General features: G+C 38.5%; 1 protein-coding gene across 13 annotated transcripts in view; it reads left to right on the forward strand.

The window, feature by feature from the left end:
• DISP1 (dispatched RND transporter family member 1) overlaps nucleotides 1–21,070 on the forward strand; it is a 93,738-nt gene that overhangs the window by 48,633 nt on the left and 24,035 nt on the right. For 6 of the 13 annotated variants that reach the window (XM_075147184.1, XM_075147181.1, XM_075147182.1 and 3 more), the window contains 2 exons: nucleotides 9,293–9,829; nucleotides 20,328–20,393. In XM_075147184.1, coding sequence (XP_075003285.1) covers nucleotides 9,324–9,829; nucleotides 20,328–20,393 — 572 coding nt within the window. In that variant the 5' untranslated portion in view covers nucleotides 9,293–9,323. Of the gene's footprint in view, nucleotides 1–1,531; nucleotides 1,773–9,292; nucleotides 9,830–10,000; nucleotides 10,207–20,327; nucleotides 20,394–21,070 lie in introns of those variants that run through there. The other 7 variants (XM_075147189.1, XM_075147191.1, XM_075147186.1 and 4 more) reach the window with 5 other exon arrangements.

Consider the following 21,070-nt stretch of genomic DNA (forward strand, 5'->3'; position numbering starts at 1 on the left):
GTTAGAAAAATGGTGTTCTAAATAGGATGCTGATGGTGTGTGGGAGATGGAGACAGGGCAGCTGACGCCAGTGAAATTTTCCAGTTGAAACTAAGTGAGAAAGGCAAGGAACACTGGTTTAAAAAAGAAGTTTCCCCTTAGAAGTGTGGAAGCAGCACAGTCTCTTACCACCCATTGAAGACCAGATCCAATGAGCAGGAAGAGCTGCCTTGCGTAAAAACTTGGACCAGAGTTAGAATGCATAATTCTAAGGTCACACTGAGGGAAACTGAGCCCCACTGTTTCCTTTGGTAAGATTTTTTTGCTTTGCAAAGAGTGAAGATGCTTGTGGACGAGAAATTCCTTTTGCTACAACCAGCTCAACTTGACCCTTAAATCAGAGCTCCTGTATTTCAGCGGAGGGGAAAGAGAGTTCTTCTAAAAAGCCAGTCCCAGGTGGATTGTGACCTACTGTGGAGTCTCAGCGGAATGGTTTATAAGATTTGCCCCAGGAGGATGCCAGTTCTGAGGTTTGCATCTGAGATACCCAGAGCTGAGGAAAAACCAGGAGTCACCTCCCAAAACATGAGGCATGTGAGGTTCAGGAGTTAGTTCGAGCATACCCTGGTAGAGCAGGTTGAGACCAGCTTGTGGCATTTCCCACAGTAGTATTTTTAAAAGTTCCTTGTAATACAGCTTTGCAAATTGAGTACAGTGTTCCCCACCTTAATACTGAGCTCTTTCTAAACATGACCTGCTGCTTTATTCTTGAGATCTTAGAATTGAGCGTTTAAATATCCCCAGAATTTGGCAACTTCTGTATTTTGACTTTGACTTGTGGCCAGGCAATCTTCTCTGCTCCTGGATTTTTCAACTTTTTGAATTACTCTAGACTATTAATGCAGTTTGTATTTATAAAGTCTTTTAAACAAATATATCTGAGGAGTATGTGGAGATGTTCACTTTTGGACTACCAGGTCCTCAAGTGCAAGGTGTGAAGGAAGCTCAAGAAAAGGCATTTTGGCTAGAAATATTTTAAAATCTGGTGGGGCAGAAGCCCTGTTTTTCCAAGTCGGTTTTTTTGTTGTTGTTGTTGAAGTGTCAGGGATTTGTAGCCATGCAGAGATATTTTGTAAGCAATGCCTGACAACCAAACGATGAAGTCGAGAGCTTGGGGCTGGGGGACAAGACATGTTTGCCAGGAACTAAGGAGGACTGAAGTGAGTTTGAAAAACACTCCCAATGACACTCGGTGCTATTTTCCGTGTCCTGCCTTCCTTAGCTCTTTCCATTTCAAAGACGCTGGTGGCAAGGCGATGCCACTTGTGCTTTCCACGTAAGCACGCGTGTCGAAGCTAGAAGACGAGCAAGGCTCCCCTTGCCTGCAGGTCCCGCGGCCCCGGTGGGCGCAGGCAGACGAAGCTGCAGAGCGCGGCTCTCGTCTCCAGATCAGCCTTAACCAAACCAGATCAAAGGGGGCTGGAACCAAGGGCGGGGAGCGGCCCCGGGGCTCCCGCAGCAGCAGGGAGGAGCCGGCGGGTCGCTGCCAACTCCCTGACCTGCCGCGGGGAGGGGCAGCCCCGGCCCCGTCTCCCCGCGGCCCCGCAGCAGCAGCAGCGGCGGCCGGCTCAGCTCGGCTCGGCGCTCCCCGCTCGGGGCCATTGTTGGGGCGAGCGACGAAGCGGGCCCGGCTCCCGGGTGGCTGCGGGAAGAGGGTGCGGGTAGGTGGGAGATACCTGGATCAAGAGGGGGCTGCTTTCTCCTTACTGCTGATCTTCTCCGGCTTGGGTCTGGTAAGTGTTTAGAAGTGTGTTATGTTGGATTGCTTCAAATCTGGCCCTGCGTTCCCGTTGTGTGTCTTCAGTTACAGCCGAAACAAGTAGGGCTTTCAGAAAGCGTTAGGATGTAAATTTAATGAAGACTATCGTGTACCTTCAGTTTATTTACACTAAAATGCTACTTTGTAATGGAAGTAGACTCCTGGGCTTGTGAAAGACTACAGCTGGGTAGAAATGCCGGAGAGCTTAGAACAGGACCCTGCTAGCGCTGAAGAGCTGGTGAGAAAGAAAAACACCCACCCCGCCCCCCCGACTCGAGATCCAGCTATTTCAACAGATGCGCTATTATAGGAGTGGTATATGGGGTTTATCATTTGGCCTTCAGAGCGCGGCTCAGCAAATGGGAGACTTAAAACCAATGTACATTCGGGAAATGAAGCGGGGAAAAAAAATCAGTTCTGGCATGCTTAGCTTTCGAAGAAAATGATTGTTGGACTGCTAGGGTAAAACACTTTTGCTATGTTTTCTGTAGCTGAATGCAAAGAACGCCCTGTTTATCAAATATGTGCAACTGCTGATGTATACCTGCTTGATGTGCCCTGGCATTCTCATCGAGTGTTTTGCTTGTTTAATATACAGTCTTAATATACAGTAGTTGTAAAATTGTATTAGTGCTTCTATTAAAATATGAAGGAAAAATGCTATTATTAGTAACAGGTTCTTTAAAGATGTTCAAACAGCTTTTAAATTTGGACAGAAAACAAAATCTGCTTCTAAACAGATGGTCGAGAGGTTTCTTAACCTCTTACGTAACGCTAATATAGTCAGGATGATGGTAAGCATAGCTGGAGCTGTATCCTAAAGAGTATTGCTTTTGTGTCCCTTTACAGCTGTAATAATTTAAATGTTAATCCCACAGCATGATGAAGTAAAAACCTGTGGAACTTTCAATGCAAATATCTCCTTTTACATCCAGAAGGAGACATATTTTGGTTTTCCCCCCTCCGTGTAAGCAGGATAAGAGCTATCTTGGATCAGAATATTTGCAGTTACAAAAACTTAAATGTCTTTCATATGGTAATGGAAAGTCAGTAAGTTGTGTAAATAAGATTGTGTGATGACAGTGTCGCAGTTGTAAGCAATGTTTGGGGTGGTTTTTTTTAACAACTTTCCATCCTCAAACTGTACTGAGGTATACCTACTTTACAGAACGTTTTTTTTCTTGAAGTAGTATGTTTTGTTCCAATCATTTCTGTTTGTAGCTGTATCTCTTTCCAAAACTCAGCGTATTTGAAGCTTTTTTAGATTTGCTTCATACATTTTTTTTCCTACTTCCTCTGTGTATATATGCTTAAGTTATTTTTAAATAAAATTTTAGGATTATACAAAGCTTCTGGAAGAGAATTTTCAGGGCTTCTTGTTGTTTCTATCTATATTTTAATTATATTTAGTATGAATTCTGACTTTAAAAAAGACTTTGTAGTTAAAGCACTGCAATTGATTTCTTTAGTCAAAGCCCTGCAAATGATTTCTGTAAATGGTCTGCTGCTGTTTTACTGTTTGTGCCAGGAGAAGTAACTTCAGCTTAAAAGCAAAGCAAAATCTATTTCTGAAGTTCTGGAGAATACTTTCTTTCCCAGCCTTTGCAGTCTCTCCCAGCTCCCTCACCCCACAGCTGTCGCTGGTGGGTCAGTTCGTGTGCCAGCTTGGCAACCCTGGTTCGCTAGTGCCCATCTGTAGCATGAGCTGTGGTCCTGGCATGGTGACATCTGGAAACTCCCCGTCACAGGAATTGCAATTCCCGAGCCAGCCTGTGACGCAGGAAATGAACTCATCGTGTCTCAGGTTCAGGACGGGACAGCTTCTCGACCTCTCAGGCTGCGGAGAGGGGTGGAAGGGCTAGGTGGCTTTTGAAACACTTGCTACAAAATGGAGGAGGGGAGATTTCCCTTCGGAAAATCTCTTCTGCTTCGTAATTGTCTTCTAACTACTACTGCATGGTAAAAGTACTTAGATTGCTGAAAATCTGCTCGTTAACAGGGGGACATTAGTTGAGAAAATGGGTGTTTATAGACTGTGCAGAAAATAAACTGACTGTAATGGCATTTCTCAAAAATAGGAGCTATATTGTATTGATCCTCAAAGTGAAGCAGTTGCATTAATAAGTATATCACCTAAACTGGTGTGCTGGTAAGATAAGAATTAGAGAAACTGGTGTGCTGATAAGATATGAATTAGAGAATCTTCTTGAAGATGAAATATAGACTTTTTCAAGTATTTAAAGTGTATTTTAAAAGAAGTGGAAAGGACAGGGAAGGCTTGTTCTAGTAAGCATCTATATTTTGTATAGTGAAGGCTTTTCAGGGAAGACCTAGCGGTTAACAGCTGAAATGGAAAAGCAAGAATCAGGGTATTGAGAGAAACCCAGCACCACATATGAACGCATAGGAGTAAGAGCTAGAGAATTTGAAAAATGTCTAGCTGAGAGCCAAAATGGAGATCAACAACCATAAAACATTAAAAAGCTACTTGACTTGCTAAGGACCATTGCAATGATAGATAACTAGTTGTCTCACATAAAACCCAGTATCAAACACCAGGCACCACCTGTTACTCCTGCGAGCACTGAGGAAAAGCAAAGATGCAAAGAATTTTGGTGAAGGAGGAAAAAACCCTCCTTAAGAATGACTGTGCACTGGCTGGCACAGCAAACGAAGTCTGGAGAGGATTTAACTGAGTTTACAGATTGAGACCGTGTAACCCATTTGCCACATTAAAAAACTTTAGCGTCTTAAGGGACTGTAAGTCCATTATAATTTTTCATCTGGAAGGAGACTTAATAGGTAGCACTGGGATTGTTAAATGTTGCTTATTTCAAGAATGCACTACTTTTAGAATCCAACTGTTTTAGATGAACATTTGACATGCAAAGACATTTTTGTTACTTTAGACATCATGTTCATCTCGGAACCATGTTGCTTTGTAGCTGACAGGTCTGCAAGGTCCCGAAAACCTAGACTGGTTCAGCTGGCTGAGTGGCATGATCCTGACTACAGCTGAAAGGCTTTAGGTAACTTTTAAATGAAATTTTGAGTTTTGTCCTACCTTAAATGAAAAATGTAAAGTCTTATAACCAGCTTATTTTAGTGCAAGGTATAGATTTTGGGGATTTTTTTTTTTTCCTTATATGGTTAAAACAACCCTCAACACTTTGCTGTTTTCTGTCATCTTCTAAAGATCTATAAATTATCTATACTAATATACTAGGTTATACTAAATTTCCACTACATCATTCCCTCTTGAATTTGCACTTCTGTCATTCTCAATTGCAGGCATTATGAGTCCAGATGGGATTTGTTGAACCAATGTTTTTTTAAGTCTGTTTTTTTTTTTTAAAAGAAACTTTAAAGCAGAGGAAAATTCTTTCAGTTGCAGCCAAAGGAACAGGTGAACTTAATCCAAGTCTAAAAAGAACATGCTAGTTAGGGAACACCAAATCCTACATAGTTTCAGTGTGGTACAGCATTACTTTATTTCCTGAAAGGCTTGCAATGCAGATGGCAGATGTCTGCTGGGTAAGCTGTGTTCATTGTTAGCTCCACAAATAATAGACAGATTACTCCATAAAACTGTCACTGAGAAACATTGCCTCTACAGACGTGCGTTCCAGATATGACACTCTTCCAAGCTGTTGTTTTGAACTGCATGGCTAAAGTGCTTTCTTAGCAGTTACTGTTATCAAGCGTGCAGTAATTAAAGATAATTCTAGTTTTCTTTCCTTAGCAGTCCAGCTGGCATAATTTCTAAATAGATGTTAACGTTTAAAATACTGTGTGTCCAGCTAGAGAGGGGGATACCTACGTGTGATGTATTAAACATGTAGGTTAACACTTTTTGTAATTGTATTTAATCTTCTGTTAAGTAGGGCTGTCTATATTAAAACCTGTATTATTTACAACCTCATTATTCAGAATACCTGTCCATTGCTTCACAACCTTCAGATGTAAATTGGAATAAGTCTGAAAAACCCCACTCTGGAGAATACTAAATCCTAAAGCATTCTGAGGAATGCAGCAAAAATAACTTTCAGCATTGAGAGAATTCAGAAATATCAAAGACTGCATTTTGAAAAATTCTCGGGTTTAGATTTTTTTTCATTATGAACAGGTTCTTTTTTTTCCCAGGTCCATATGTTATTAAAATCTTACTGTGCATTAACTTGTCCGTTTGTGCATCCTTTAAAGGGGAGATTCTCGGTTAACTGTTTCCTTGGGCCGTTACATCTCACGGTAAATTCCCAGTCACTGCAGTTGTGGTAGAGGAGACAAAATACAGAGAGATAAGAATATATTCTAGGAATATATTTTGGTGCGATAGCTGCAGGTAAAGTTTTGCTGTCAGTGGAGTTGCAGTCGCTTGTATAGAGCGTGACACAAATGAAGTAGCATAGCACATAATTTTTCATACCCTCAAACATGAGTGAAACAAAACCTGGATAACATTAGACTTGTCAAGTGACATCAACTATCTTACATTTGTTTAAAAAAAGAAAAGCTACCAAACCAAATGAAAAACTACAGCCCAACTCATACTCAAGAGAATTGGTTTGAGTCCCAGTTCTTCTTAACTGTGACTGAATAAAATACTTAATCAGATGGCTACCTTAAGCATGCAAAGTAGTTTTGCTTACTTTAATATGGCATTGAAAGAGCTTCAAGGTAAGCAGGTGCTTCCATTGCCTTGCTCAAAGACTCCATGCAAATGGACAGAACTCAATAGTTTCCCAAGGCTTAGGAAGAAAGAAAGAATCAGCTTGATCTGTTAAAATTTTTATAGCTTGAGATAATTCATGAATAGCCTGTTCAAAAGGAGAACAAAGGCAGAATTATATGTTGTGGTACTGATGATGATGATCTTTGGCTTTTCTTTGAATTTACTAGTTTCTAAAGAGTCTTTCTGAAGATTGTGTTTAAACTGAAAGGCATGCAGGTAAGTATTGCATCTGCTGAAAATAAAGCATTTTATCTTTGATCATATTAAATGGAGGCTGCTGGGCTGTGTGGAACAAAAGTTATAATTCCTGTGTTGATATTCGTGAGGGGTACAGACACAGTGAAGGTCCCAAGCCTGTGTGTCTGCTGGGATTGCCCAGCTTCCGCGGGTGTGAGTTAGCTTGCATCTCTGTCTGGCACATGTGTGCCTTGCGTGTAAATGTGTGGTTTCCTTTATAAAGTGATTTGAAACAGCTACTAAAAATTATGTTGTGTTATCTCAACTGCTGCACACTGCAGATGTTCTGGGTTTAAAGCAAAAAGGATGGTGCATGTGTCGTCTTGAAGGGCTAGATATTTGCAGTATCTCCATACTTTATTTTCAGTTATAATAGTAGTCTGTGGAACAGTAACTTTGATCAGTGTACAGCAGCTTCAAGCGATGATATGGATATGTCAAACTAACTTAGAAACAGAAATGTAACAACATCACCATGCAGCCGGTCTCTTACATGAGTGAATGTGAAAATAAGCAGCCAGAAATTCCTAAAATGTTGCCAGATGACTCGAGAGGAGCTTTCTCTGCCTTGATGTCCAGCTCTTGCTCTGTGCGCTTCAGCAGGCTTTGAAGCTGCCTACAGTGTGAGAAAAAAACAGACTGTTCAAACACAGCAGTATTTCAGATAACTGTCTCTTCAGACTGAAACAAAGTTTAGCCAGCCACTTGAATTTACTCTCTGTGCTTAGTGGAAGGTCCTCCATGGGCTTGACTTGCCTGGGCCAGGGGAGGGGGTACCCGGCAGGAATGTGTGGAATTGGAGGCTGAAAAAAATATGCTTGTCGAGCAGCATATTCTCCTGTTCTGAGCGGTTATCTAAATGAAAGTGATTTCCCAGGGCATCTGGCTCTGCACATGATCTAGAACAAATAGCAGAGGATTAATTTTCATTTCAGAAGTGAAGGATTTAGCTATGTCTAGGGGAGATGGTGCGTGGGGGGGGCTGCCAGGGGTAGCATTCCACTCTGCAAAGCACTTTCTGCTCAGAATTAGCATTCAGGCAATTAAATAGCTCAGCTGGCTGGGCAGGCTTAGCTCCCTGAGCACTCAGCAAAGGTATTGGGGAAGAAAACGAGTTGGAAACTTCCTTGCTTATCTGTCTTAATCTGTATGTTGTGTCTTTCTGCAAAGTTCAGTGTCTGTAATGCAAGCCTTCCAATTTGGACTTGGAATGTTGTTGATTAAATTCCGTATCAAAAAGGTAACATTAGTTAGCCAAAGCAGTTGTAAAAACTGCTGTTTTTTAAGCAAGTGTTGATTTATTCTTCTAAATAGTACATAATTAGTGTTCTTTGTTCCTTGTTCTCCTTTCTCCTCCTCCCTTCTCCCCATGTAACTTGGGAAACGAATTCTTATCTAAGTGTGATGTTTGACCTTTTGTGTTATTTATCAAAATAATAATCTCCAACTTATTGTCAAAGCTTATTAAAACACAATTATAGTTAACACAGGGGAAATTGGCTGCTGCAAGCACCTCAGACAAGTTTTGATTTTGAGCCAAGCTCCTCAGTCACCTTTCCAGTGTTAGTAGTTTACACTTATTTACATTTTGCTTGAAAAAGACAAGACTTTAGAAGAAAATCTTTAATATGCTTTATTTACAGCACAGTGCATTTCTTAACTGCCTTTGGAATATGTATCACTTAGAAGCACGAGCTTCTACATCAGCAGTAATTTAAGCTTGGGAACAACGTGGTTGTATTCTGTCTTAGAATCATAGAATCATTTCTGTTGGAAAAGACTTTAAGATCATTGAATCCAACAGTTAACCTAACACTGCCAAGCCCACCACTAAACCATGTCCCTAAGTGCCACATCTACATGTCTTTTAAATACCTCCAGGGTATCATTTTAGTACTCGTAACAGTTCATTTTGAGCTTCTTGAGAAATTTTGACAGATGTCTGCTGAAGTGGCTTCACGTATTTAAATAAGGCATTTTAAAAGAATTTCTTCAAAAATACAAATATGCCTCATTTTCAACAGAAATTGGAGATAGGGAAGAAGGTTACTGAAACCAGCACATTAATGATTATTAAACAATCTCTACTGTGTGATCTTGTCTCCTACTGGCTTTCAAAGCACACAAGCAAATTGCAGCGCAAGGTGTGGATGGTTACACAGTTTATACCAAAATCTGTTTTCATAAATAGCGGCTATAACTTAGTCTTGTGCAAAGTGATCTTGTTTCTCTGCGTCTCAACCATTACTTGTTAGCTGTGACCCAGAGACTGTCAAATGTCGTTTCATTTGATTTATATTTTGGTTTAATCACTGAGCATTTATGTAACTTCACTCTTAACTTTTTGTTGAATAAGTAAAAGTCCTTCAAAACATTCTTGACAGTGTGTGTGTGACTCCTTTCCATTTTCCTGTAATGTGGAAGTTGAAGATGAGAGGGGAGCTTTTCTTATTTTAATCTAAAGTTATTTCTGAGCATCTGAAAACACCGCAGCTCTGTAAATTTTGCTTTATTTGTTTCTTCAGGAACATCGCGTATCCATCAAGAACTTGGAGCATGGCTATGAGCAACGTCAGTGACTCTGTGGTTCTGAGCAATGGCAGCATCTTGTCAAACGCTACTGGCGCAGGTGTTGTTGCAGCTAATGATGGAGATGTCGCGGTCCAACAACTCCCATCCAGGGAAACACCAAGAACAAAAGCGAGTCCAAATGGCTGCCTGCAACTTAATGGTACAATCAAACCATCCTTTCTGCCTTTAGACAACCAAAGAACTCAGCAGATGATGTCGCAATGCTGCCACCCTTGTCCATACCATCATTCCTTAAGTAGCCATAATAACAAGCAAGAATGTCATTCAGTGGTTGGCAGCTCAGCACCATCTCCTATGACTTCGTGCTGTGTGCAGCCACATACTGAGTATTCAGCATCTATTTGCCAAAAACACACCCCAATATATCAGCCTGCCTGCTGTCTTCAGCCCTCCCCATCCTTCTGCCTTCACCATCAGTGGCCTGACCATTTTCAGCATCAGCCTGTGCAGCAACATATAGCCAGGATGAGGTAAGGAGATTGCATTATTCGTTAGCTCTCAGTACGGGTAACCTTTTCCATAACTGTTTCATTTTCTTACAAAAGCAGAAGATCAAAAAGGAAGATGAACCAATTTCTTCCCCGGTATTTTTACACATTAATCTTTGATGCATTACCAACTTTTTCTTTTTTTTTTTTCAGAAGAAACCAAGTCAGGAAACTAGTTTTGCTGTGCTACATGAATATTCCTGAAGTGAATTAGTTCTTTCTGGGGGAAAAAAGGCTGTTTTTTCTTCTTCTTGGGGATTGTTTGAAAGCTCATTAACTCTTTTACAAGAGAAGGTGTACACCTACATTGTGTGAAGCAAACCAATACAGAGATAGCTAAGACAGCACTGAAAGAACTGGTATGTCTGTATAGTCTAATCAAAACTCATATGTCCTCAGAAAGATGCATTGAAAAATACTTTCAACAATTCTGTTCATAAATGTACTGCCTGGTTTTTCTTTGTCAGACCAGCTGGTTCAATGAGTTGCTCCCATGTCTTTCAGTGTATGTATCTGCTAAACTCTAAAGTTGTGCTAGGATTGAGAAATTTTGGATTGTTCTAGGTTTTAATCCTTTCTATCCTCCACATCGTACGGACTTGCCTTTTTATATCTGTTAGCTTTGGAGTTCCAGTGACAGTAGTCCCAGCTACAAGGAGCAACGATCACAAGGAAAATCTTTTACAGCCTGCTGGTCCTGGGCAAAATCAGTCAGTCCAAGAGGCAATTTCTAAAAATCAAATTCCCTGTTGCACTAAGACACTTTGAAGCTTTTATGCAAAGTTATTTTTTTCTGAGTTGCAGTTGAACCAAACTGGATGAATTTTCACTGGGGTAATAAAAGCTACCCTTTTCCCTGTCATCCAACATCTTCATCCTTGCTCTAAAACCTGGAACAACAAGTATTTCTTGGTCAGTTATAATGATTTTGTCTTGATGAAATATATGGCAGACTAATTTTAAACTTCGGAGACTATCAGACTGGGACAAATATGTAACGTGGAAAACGTCAAAGTGAATAAAGCTTTTTTCCTTAAGGTGAAAGCAGATTAAAATAAGGATAATAATACAAAGTGCAAATCAGCTTTCCCCTGCCAGTTATTCCTCTTACAAATGGAAAAAAATCTTAGTTGTTGGAACTGCTTACAATCAGACATGTTTTTTCCACCCCATACTTGTTTAAATGTTAAGTAGAGATGAAAACTTTAATGCAATTTTGTAGACAAAGGTATGCAGGAGATTGAGCCATTACAGAACCAATCAGTCATACTTTTCATACTGTCAGAATGGGTGCACTAATTTCACTGTTGTTCTCTCTGTGGAGCAGGACTGTTAAACTTCATCTGTATTCCATAGTCTTGAGGAAGGGAACAAATGTGATCCATAATCTGTGTTTCTGTTCTTAGTCTAGAAAAAAGAACAGTGAAAAGTTCTTCCAGATATGATAAAATGTTTTCCATAGCACTTCTTAAATATGAAGACTTTATTTTAACTGCTCTGATTGGGATCTTGAACCAAGATGCTTTCTTTCATCTTGCATTTCCTCACTGTGGTGTACATTTGTACATAAATATACGCAAATTATAAATAATGATTTATGGTAAATGTTCGTCTTACTGTTAGCAGTCAAAATAAGCATACAATTTGACCTTTAAAACACCTCTACTTATTAACTCAACTGTATGCATTAGTATACTCTACATATCCCTATCAAGTGGTTACTGTTTCATTTCTGGACTTCCTTCTAGCTAAGGCAACTGAATTTTCTCAGCAGAAGATACTTGCAATATGCCTCATAGGTCAGCAAATCAAATGAGTCCATCTTTTAAAAGCCACCTAGCTTCTGGTTGCTGTTACCTGTTCTTTTAGCTCTAAATATGTGGTAAATAGGACTCTGGTCCCATGCCATGTTGGGGAAGCTGGACGTCTTGGGTTCATTTTAACTCCTTAAACTGGCCGTGGCTGCATTAATGGACAATGCATACATCTGACTGTATCACTTGCGTTACTAGCATGGAACCAAAGATTTCTTTTCTCTCTGAATAGTCTACAAGGTGTGTCTAAATGTTATAGCCTCCCGTTGTACCGTAATTCTAGTTTATCATACTGAGAGGCCATTGTCAATGAAGACGTTGGTAGACGGTAAAAACATGCAACCTTGCAGCTGGATGGCTGCATGCTCAGGAGGAAGCAAACTCTTATTGGTAGTTACTTTGTAGTGCTAAAGAGAATAGATGATAAATGTGTATTCATATTTTACATGCTCGGATAACTTTCTGTACACAGAAGAGTGACACTTAGGTGTGTGATATTTTCATGTGATCTCTGTTCCACACTCTAATTTTATTATATTTTGAGCCTATGATCTGCACAACAGATATTTTTCTTACAAGGCTAATTGGAAATCATCCAGCTTTAATAACATATGCGTGTTTTAACAGGGTTATTTATAATGCAGGTTCTCATATGATACATTATTTAAATTCAGTGTGTAGTCAAACTAGCTTTCATTTTGGTTCTTTGTATTTTTAAAAAATGCATTCAAATATTGTTATAGCTTTAAGTTTAAGAGGGGGGGAAAAGATGTGATTAGATAGAGGGGGGCGAACACTTTTTGCAAACTGTATTGCTAATGCTTACAGTTCTGGGCAGGTAACCAATTGTTTCAGCAGGACAGGTTTTGTCAGGTTTTAAAGCCCAAGGCTTAACATTTGTCAGTGACCTAATATTAAAGGAATGTGGCTCTGGTATATCATTGTGGATTGGAGTGTATAAAGAAGACAGATTGAAATAATGCCACACTTGTCCGATCCTCTTAAAGCTGGCTGGATCTGGAATTTTGTAGTTTAAACTAAATTACATGGAAATGTCATCTATACACCATAACTTGAATGTCTGGGCAACTGGTAATTTTTTTAGATAAGTGAAAAAGGCTTGTAGCATAAAAGAAAGTATTTTTAGTGGTTGGTGGTTTACAATGTGATTGTGGCAAAAAATTCTATTGTAAAAGTAGGTAAAATATGTCAGCTGTTGGTCGTAATGATTCTGATGATTTTTAGATACTTTTCGGATGGATATTAGGTATTTTATAGATTTTAGATATTTAGATATTTTTCTTTCTTTTGGAAGATCTTGAGCAAAGTTTGTTTTGTTATTTTGTGCACATATTTAAGGTGTAATTCATTCAAACATGTTCATACCTCTTTTTTTAGTGGGTGTAGTATCTTGACCGCACAAACGCTCCCTGGGAAATTCCAGACATCTCTCCATATCAGAATGCAATTGCCCAGGGACTTGATTTGCTTTCTGACAAACGGTTTCTAAACTTACCTATTTGGGGCATGGTATGATTAGTTCTTCTTTTCAGGTACTATTGGAAGATTTTTTGTTTTTCCCACCCTACCCCTTTGGAGGGCTCATGTTGAAGTAACCCTTTTAGCCTGAATGCACTTATGTATCTCAAGAAACCTGGGGGGCTTAAAGCCATTGGGAAGGTGGGTAGTTATTGCTCCTCTCTTGCTACCATCTGCTTCTGTAATCATCAGCAACCTTCAGCGCGTAGACAGTAGAAATGAGGAAGAGGAACAACGTAAGGCTGTTAATGTGAAGAAGTGGAAGAAGCATGAAGACTTATGCTTGACAAACTGGAAGCACCGAGTTAGGAGTCACTAGTGAAGAGTAAAACTATGCAGCCCAGCAGCATGTTTAGTGGAATGAAAGGAGGATAAAATATATAATGAAGGGCTGCATATTCTAGCTGAACTAAACACTACAGTAAAGAAATGTAAAACCAGAAAACTCTTTAAATCGTTCCTGGTATTTTTCAAAATCTATTATTTATATAGGAATGTACGCATGTAAATAGGAGCCGAAGAGGAAGAATATGCAGACATCACTCAGTAAGTCGTCTCAGGGTTGTGGAAAGCGTGGGGTAACAGTACTGTGCATGGCTGTTGTCTCTGCTACCAAATTGTGAATTGCTTCTCTGACTTGTATGTGAACTTTTTGATGGGAAAACGCCAATTAAAAGCTACCTGTATCCTTGCTAATCTTGATGCCAACTCTTTTGGAATCTCTCTTTGGTGATACAGTTTAGAAAACTTAGGTCTATGGACTCGGAGACAAAAGGTAGGGGAGAAGAGGTCAGGGAGCTGTGAAAGAACCGATGATCCTGCTGGTAAGGAAACTGCTCCAAACTGCCAGTGCGTGTAGTGCTTGCACTTCTGTAATATTGAACCAATAAATTCATACAAGTACTCTTCGCTGGGCGTAGACCTGCTCTATATCACCTACCGTTATTTACATTTCAAGACTATACTGTTAATGCTTTTGGCTAAGGCAATAAGTAAAGAGAACTGTTCTAAAAAGCATCTGAATTCTCTCTGGTAAAAAAGACAGGATAAAAGGACATGTGGGATGATCTCCCCATGATCATGCAGTCATCTCAAGCTAGAACACAAAAATAAAATCAGTTTAAAGCCTCACAAAATCATTAGTTTGGCTAAGATTTAAGACTTTGGGATGTATGTACATCACTCCTCATCCCCCACCAGCCTAGTTTGGAGGTTTTAGCTTCCAAAGCTTAGTTTGAATTGCTGGATTCAAAGTTTTCGCTTGCTAGACCAATTTATGTTCTAAGCATTTATGTACATCACTCCTTATCCCCCACCAGCCTAGTTTGGAGGTTTTAGCTTCCAAAGCTTAGTTTGAATTGCTGGATTCAAAGTTTTCGCTTGCTAGACCAATTTATGTTCTAAGCAAGGCAAACACCGTAGTACTTCAGAGTCAGGAAACTGGTAAAGCGTTAATATCTTCAGACTTACTGTACATCTTCCTTTCAGTTAGATTTAAGCCTTCTTTTGAACAGTTTTGGCATTGCGGATTTGTGTGATGGTTCTGGGATTCTGAGTTCTGCTCTATCTCAGAGTTCTGTGCCGCACACTGTTTAAACAGTATTGCAGATGTACTTCAATACTTACAGTTTAATTAATACTTTAAAAAGGAGATCTATAAAAATTAAAAAGCTGTGAAGTGAGGATAGAACATTACAGCTGCCTCTTACCCATTTTATATTTTCCTTCTAGTTACTTGGCATAAAGATTAGAACCAGAAAGAAATAAAAAGCTTTTGTTTTTTTTCAAAAAGCAAGGGAATGTTTGCCAAATACCAGTCTTAATAACAAGACTTTGTTATGAAACAGCTCCCTGCTTGATTCCAGGAAAAGGATAATCGTTATCTAGTACATTCTGCGTGGCTTGCAGAGCTGATTATACATATACATGTGTATACAATATTTTCAAATATTCTCATTTCAGCAACATTAACTGTTCACAAGAACTCCTACATGGAGTTTTTTAAACAAAGTATTTTCCACCTATCTAAATCTTTTTCCATTTTTAGAATTTAGTATTTAGTTTCTGCTGTATTTGATGCATTAAAAGATACTATTTTTTGCTTTTTATATGAAATGTGTACTAATATCTTTTGTACAAAATACATACGTATATACTGTGTTATAGATTAATAAGAGACTTACTCCCTTCCCCTAGGAAGATTGAAAATAGGTATCTTTTAAAAAATCCTTTAGGTCAGATTTTTGAAGATTGTTTCTGAAACTTTTTATCAAACTTTAGCAAGTAGAAGGTAAAAGCTGTTACCATCATTTCATTCAGTGTTCAGGATGTTGCAAATATCTTGATTCGTGCTGTAGGTCAGGAGTTCCTGCATGTTGGTAATTTGTATGGAAACAATACGAATTCTGGCTCTATTCTCATTTAAGCCATTTATTGCATGCTAAAATAGGAATTCTTGATCCAATGGTTTCCCAGAATGAAGAGGCTGGAGGCACATGGGAACCACAAACTAGATGCTTCCTTTCGTGCTGCAGCATTAACAGCCCGGTGACATACGTGGGGATTTTGATGTAGTTGAGGAAAGGAAAGGGAATGTGTAGCAGTCTCATGCATCCTTCTGAATCTGAGTCTTTACATGGGATTCTCTGTTGTGCACGTGTGGAGGAAGAGCTATCCCTGTGACCAAACAAAATGGTTCTTTTCCTTTCTCTAAAATTTTTTACGGCAGTCAAAAATTTGAGCTGTGCTTTCTCATTTTTATTCTTTTTACTCATTTTTACTTTTAGTCTTACATTATCCCTGAGTGCGATACCTTAAGAGGTTTATTCCAGTTTTATTAATTCATTTACTCTTCCCATGATAATTATTGTGCGTTGTCAGCTATGCAAACAACATGCTGCGCTTTCTGTTAGTCTTGCACAGAGCTGAAAGCAAAGGACTGACACGCAGAGACCGGAGTACAGATAAAAAATGCCATTTATAATTCAGTGGCTGGCCAAATTAAAAATAACATGCATAGAAAAAAAATTAAGTGCACTTAAAAAAACCCAAAAAACTCATTCATTAGGCAGTCCAAGGGCAGGCTTTTAATTGTACTAATTAAGCATTAGTATTTGTCTAGACTTCAGATCGCTTTGAAGCAAGCATTTCTGCAATAGCAAAAAAGGATTTTGAAGGTTCCTGCTCTGGTCTGAGTGCAGCTGAGTACCAGCCTGGCTGAATTTTGACCTTTAGTCTCTGCCACTTACAAACTCCAGGTTCTGTGTGTGCTTAAAGATGAATTTCCCGTGCCCTGTATCCCTCACCTTTCCTTGAACAACAGAAGAACTAGTACTTAACTAGGAATCTGCTGGGCCTTTGAACTGCAGTCTTCAGAAGACATAAAGCTGATAATGTGAGGGAAATGGTAAAAAACATGGGTCTTTTCTTTTGTACTAAATTGACTGGAAAACCAGCATCAGCTGTGTTCATTCTTGAAAAGGACTAATCGTGTTTTTTGGGACGACTTTTAAAATGGAGCATTTATGTACATGTATTTAGAAGAAAAACGTGACAGAACAGCCAAAACGATAGCAATTTGTTGGAATGCTTTGACCATGTATAGTTGTTCTCATGCACTTTTAATTTAATAGTAGGTTATAATAAGGTTCAAATGTGAAACAAGACAACGCTAGACAACAAAGAGCAAAAATCTAAACTAAATGTGGCCAGTGACCTGTTTTTTAGCACTCTTAAAGAGATGGAATTTGAAAGATTTGGGTATTCCTAGTTCTTAAAAGTTTTCAGTCTTCCGTATGATGGGGGGAAAGTGCGGAATGAGGAGCATCGACTTTGGAAAGCTCTTTGTAAGTTGCCATAATTGTTTCTGTCTCTAGCTCCTTCCAAAGTCACTTGTCTTTCCAGTCTGATGATATTTTAGTGTTGTTTTCATCTCCTAGTAAGTAATAATTGATGTGCATGCTTTTAAATAGTCAGTGGTGCTTGAATAGTAAAACAAAACAGAAAAACCCAAACACAATGCAAGAGGGAAATACAGAGGGCGCCTGAGCAATTTGGCATTAATTTTGCTACACAGATTGCTATGAGATTTCTGCCCAGGATATCTGCTGAATAAAGAAATCTTTTAAAGCCTTGACTATCAGTGCAAAATAGAAATGAGATGGTACCGCTAACAGACCAGTACAGCTAAGGGAAGTTACAGGTAGAAATCCTGATCGTATTTCAGAAAGCCTGGCCTCTCTATTTGGAAATCAGTTTTTTTAATAAAATCATAAACAGGTGAATGTACTAGACTAGAAAAGCTTACATGCATCACTTCTCTCACTTTTCCAGTATTTTCTGTGATGTTAATGGGATACCTTTCCGCAAAATCTTTGTGTTACATTTCCAGTTTCTAGGATGTTTAGTTCATTCAGTCAAGTGGATGAACTTTTACTAACTTTTTGCTGAACAGTTTTGATTATATTAAATCTGGTTTACAGTCTGTTTAATCTTGCAGTACTTTTTTGGTGTCTTAGCTACAATACTGAAAACCTGTAAATGTTCGGTAAATATTCCCCTTTTTGCTTGCTTCATACTGAGCAAACAAATTTAATCTCAGGAGGTACAGCGGTGATGTTGCATTATATATGTATAGTTTTTCATCTATGTCAGCCTAAGCTAAAGAGCTGCCTTTTTGTAATTACTTACTAAATCCTTTTAAATCTTTTAATTGTGTTGAATATCCACTTGTTTTATTTCATTTAAAATTATGACATTCTAAGTCACTAAATTCACAGACATTGGAACAGCAGCTCAACACTGAAAGGTATGTTCAAAGTGAAATACTTTGCTAAATTTAGAACAAAATTGCTTAAGTAACAGTATTTTCATTTGCTGCAAGAGATTAAATATGTAGAAAGATAAAAACTAGCATTTGCCTCCATAGTCCATCTAATATTTTTGGAGAAATTGTGAGGGATTGTGGTCTATCTTCAAAAAGCTCTCTGGTCAAGGAGGTTTTCTAAGAGCAAAAATGACCCCCCTGGTGACTTACGTTCACAAATTCTTACATCTGCACAGGAAGGAAGACTGAAGCATGTACCAGTTGAAGCATGATATATGGCACTTTGAAGTCTCCCTACGCCAGAGTTAAACTTACATATGCTTAATGTCAATCATTAATGCCTATAATAACATGGATTTCAGCCTTTGTGGAGAAATACCTTGATAAAAATAAGTGCTCTTGTACATCTCTCTCATTCTCTTTGGTATCATGGAATGGAGTTTTTCTTATGTGCATGTTGTGATTTCTTGGGTCATGTTAATTTCCTGTCTGTGAAAGAAATACAAGATGTGACCATGACCTTGCGTTGCTCCATTCAACTGGGAAGTGAAATAAAATATTTCTAGGGAAGGAACTTTTTGCTAGTAAAAATGCTGAAAACTACTCTAGTCATCATTTAAATCCCAGAACCTATCTATTAATTTCACTGTAATTACCGAGAAAAGAAAAAGACTAATGGTTTTAGACTTGTGAAGGATCTTGAAATAATATTAGTCTGCTCTAAATTAGCTGTTGGCTTGTTTTCAAATAGTGATTCATGGTGGTATTTTACTAAGCCTTTTTTATTGTCTTGAATAGTTCAGAACTTTTGTTTAACTTGCCAAGCAGTACTATTTGTGGTCCTGCCCTTAGTGCTTCAGAAGTTAAAGGAATATATATCTTCAATTAAACCTTTTGAAGAAGAATATACTTTAAATTATGTATAAACTTTGCCATTTAAAGCTGGGACAATCCAGTTTACATTTGATGGCAATTTTCTTATTGACAGTTTGAGAACTGTGTTTAAAAGTGGCTACATTCATTAGAGAAAAGTTTAGGGAAAGAAGAATACAAGAAAAATATTTTTAGGGTGTATATTACTTGGCTCTTTCATACACTGTCAGATTTTCCTACAGAGAGGATAATTTACTTCCTATACAAGACAAGTGAACCAAGTAGATGCTATTAAGGAAAGAGCCAGCTTTCCTAGTAGTTGATAATGGTTAGTCAGTTGTTGAAGATGAAAGAAGGGAAGGCATTAGAAGTCAGTATCACAAAAATGAGTTTGTAAGGAACCTTAAACTGAAGACTTTGTAAGTAAGTCCTTGGCTCCTGCATGTATACCATCCATATGGAGCAACGAGGTAAAGGAGTGGGGAAAAAAAACAACAACCCCCAAACCTTGGAAGTGTTTATAGGGGCATTTCAATTTCAAGTCATCTGTATGTTATAAATTTATAGAAGTTTTAATTTCAGCATATAATGAATCATGCTGGGATAGAATAGAACAGACTATTTCAGTTGGAAGGGACCTACAATGATCATCTAGTCCAACTGACTGACCAATTCAGGGCTGACCAAAAGTTAAAGCAGGTTATTAAGGGCATTGTCCAAATGCCTCTTAAATGCTGACAGGTTTGGGGCATCGACTACCTCTCTAGGAAGCCTATTCCAGTGTTTGACCACCCTCTTGGTAAAGAAGTGTTCCTTATGTCCAGTCTAAAGCTCCCCTGGCGCACTTTGAACCATTCCCGTGCATCCTATCAGGGAGAAGAGATCAGCACCTCCCTCTCCACTTCCCCTCCTCAGGAAGCTGTGGAGAGCAATGAGGTCGCCCCTCAGCCTCCTTTTCTCCAAACTAGACAAGCCCAAATCCTTAGCCACTCCTCATAGGACTTTTCTTCCAGCCCTGATACTAAACTTACCAAAATAACTTGTAAATGAAAATACATACGTGCAGGATGTCAATATGATTGCATTGACATTTTCTCATCTCTGTTGACTTGATGGAAACATATTTTCCTGTTGTATGTTGGCATGAGCTGGAAGTTTGTGACTGGGGATGTCAAAACTACCTGTTACTTTTTCAGAGTAGGTTAATAAAGTTTAATGTTGATTTCATAGCAGAAAGAAAGTGAGCAAAACCTTGGCTTAGTTGACTATATAGGGTTTGCCACTGATATTCAGGGAATCTGGTTTACCTAATGTGCATGTAGGTCAGTAAAGCATACACTTTTATGCTAAATTTAAATCAGATAGAGCAAGAATCACTTGGACAATGATTTTATTGTTAACGCCTTCCTTATAATTGCTTTGCTTGCAGAAAGGCAATGTTATTTGCGCATATTTGCTGTGAACATAGAGCAGATCCTCAGTTGGAACTGAAGAGGTAGGTAAGAATACAAGAAGAGCAGACAAGAACCTTTATAAAGCTTGGTATCTCAACTATAAAAACGTGAATTGACATCTATAATACAGTTGCCAAATAGCATATTGATTTTTGGTCTCTCTACTACAAAGACTTTCATTTTGATTAATTTTGTGCATAAGAATAGTCTTAGCAGAAATAATTCATAAGTATAAGGTTAAGCAAAGCTGCAACATTGAGATTTCACTCTTTTTAACGGGATGAAATAGCGGTGAGTTTCAGATCATCTTACCCTGATAATCTAGAGATGATAAAATAAAATCCTTTTGGATTGTTCCGTGACATTTTATGTGGGAGAGAACAAGAAAATTCTTTGCATTTTTCTTGCTTTCAATAAAACCTTAAAAAAAGCAACTTATCAGAAAACTGAATTTACAACATCCTCCTCCTATGGAAAAGAGCCTGTTGTCCTATTCTTCCTTTATAGATGTAAATAAGTAAAGCTAAGTGCAGACAAATACAATAAACACTACCTGTTTAAAAAATATCTAGAGACAGTTCATGATTAGAATCAAGGAAAACTCTACACATCATAGCAAAAAATTAAATTGGGAGGCTTGTGAAAAGTTTTTTGACAACTTAATCTGTTGGATTTGTTACCTGAGTGATTGTAGTGATTGTTAAAATGATAAAGCACG

The sequence above is a fragment of the Calonectris borealis genome, chromosome 3 (assembly GCF_964195595.1).
Source record: "Calonectris borealis chromosome 3, bCalBor7.hap1.2, whole genome shotgun sequence".
NCBI lineage: Eukaryota > Metazoa > Chordata > Aves > Procellariiformes > Procellariidae > Calonectris > Calonectris borealis.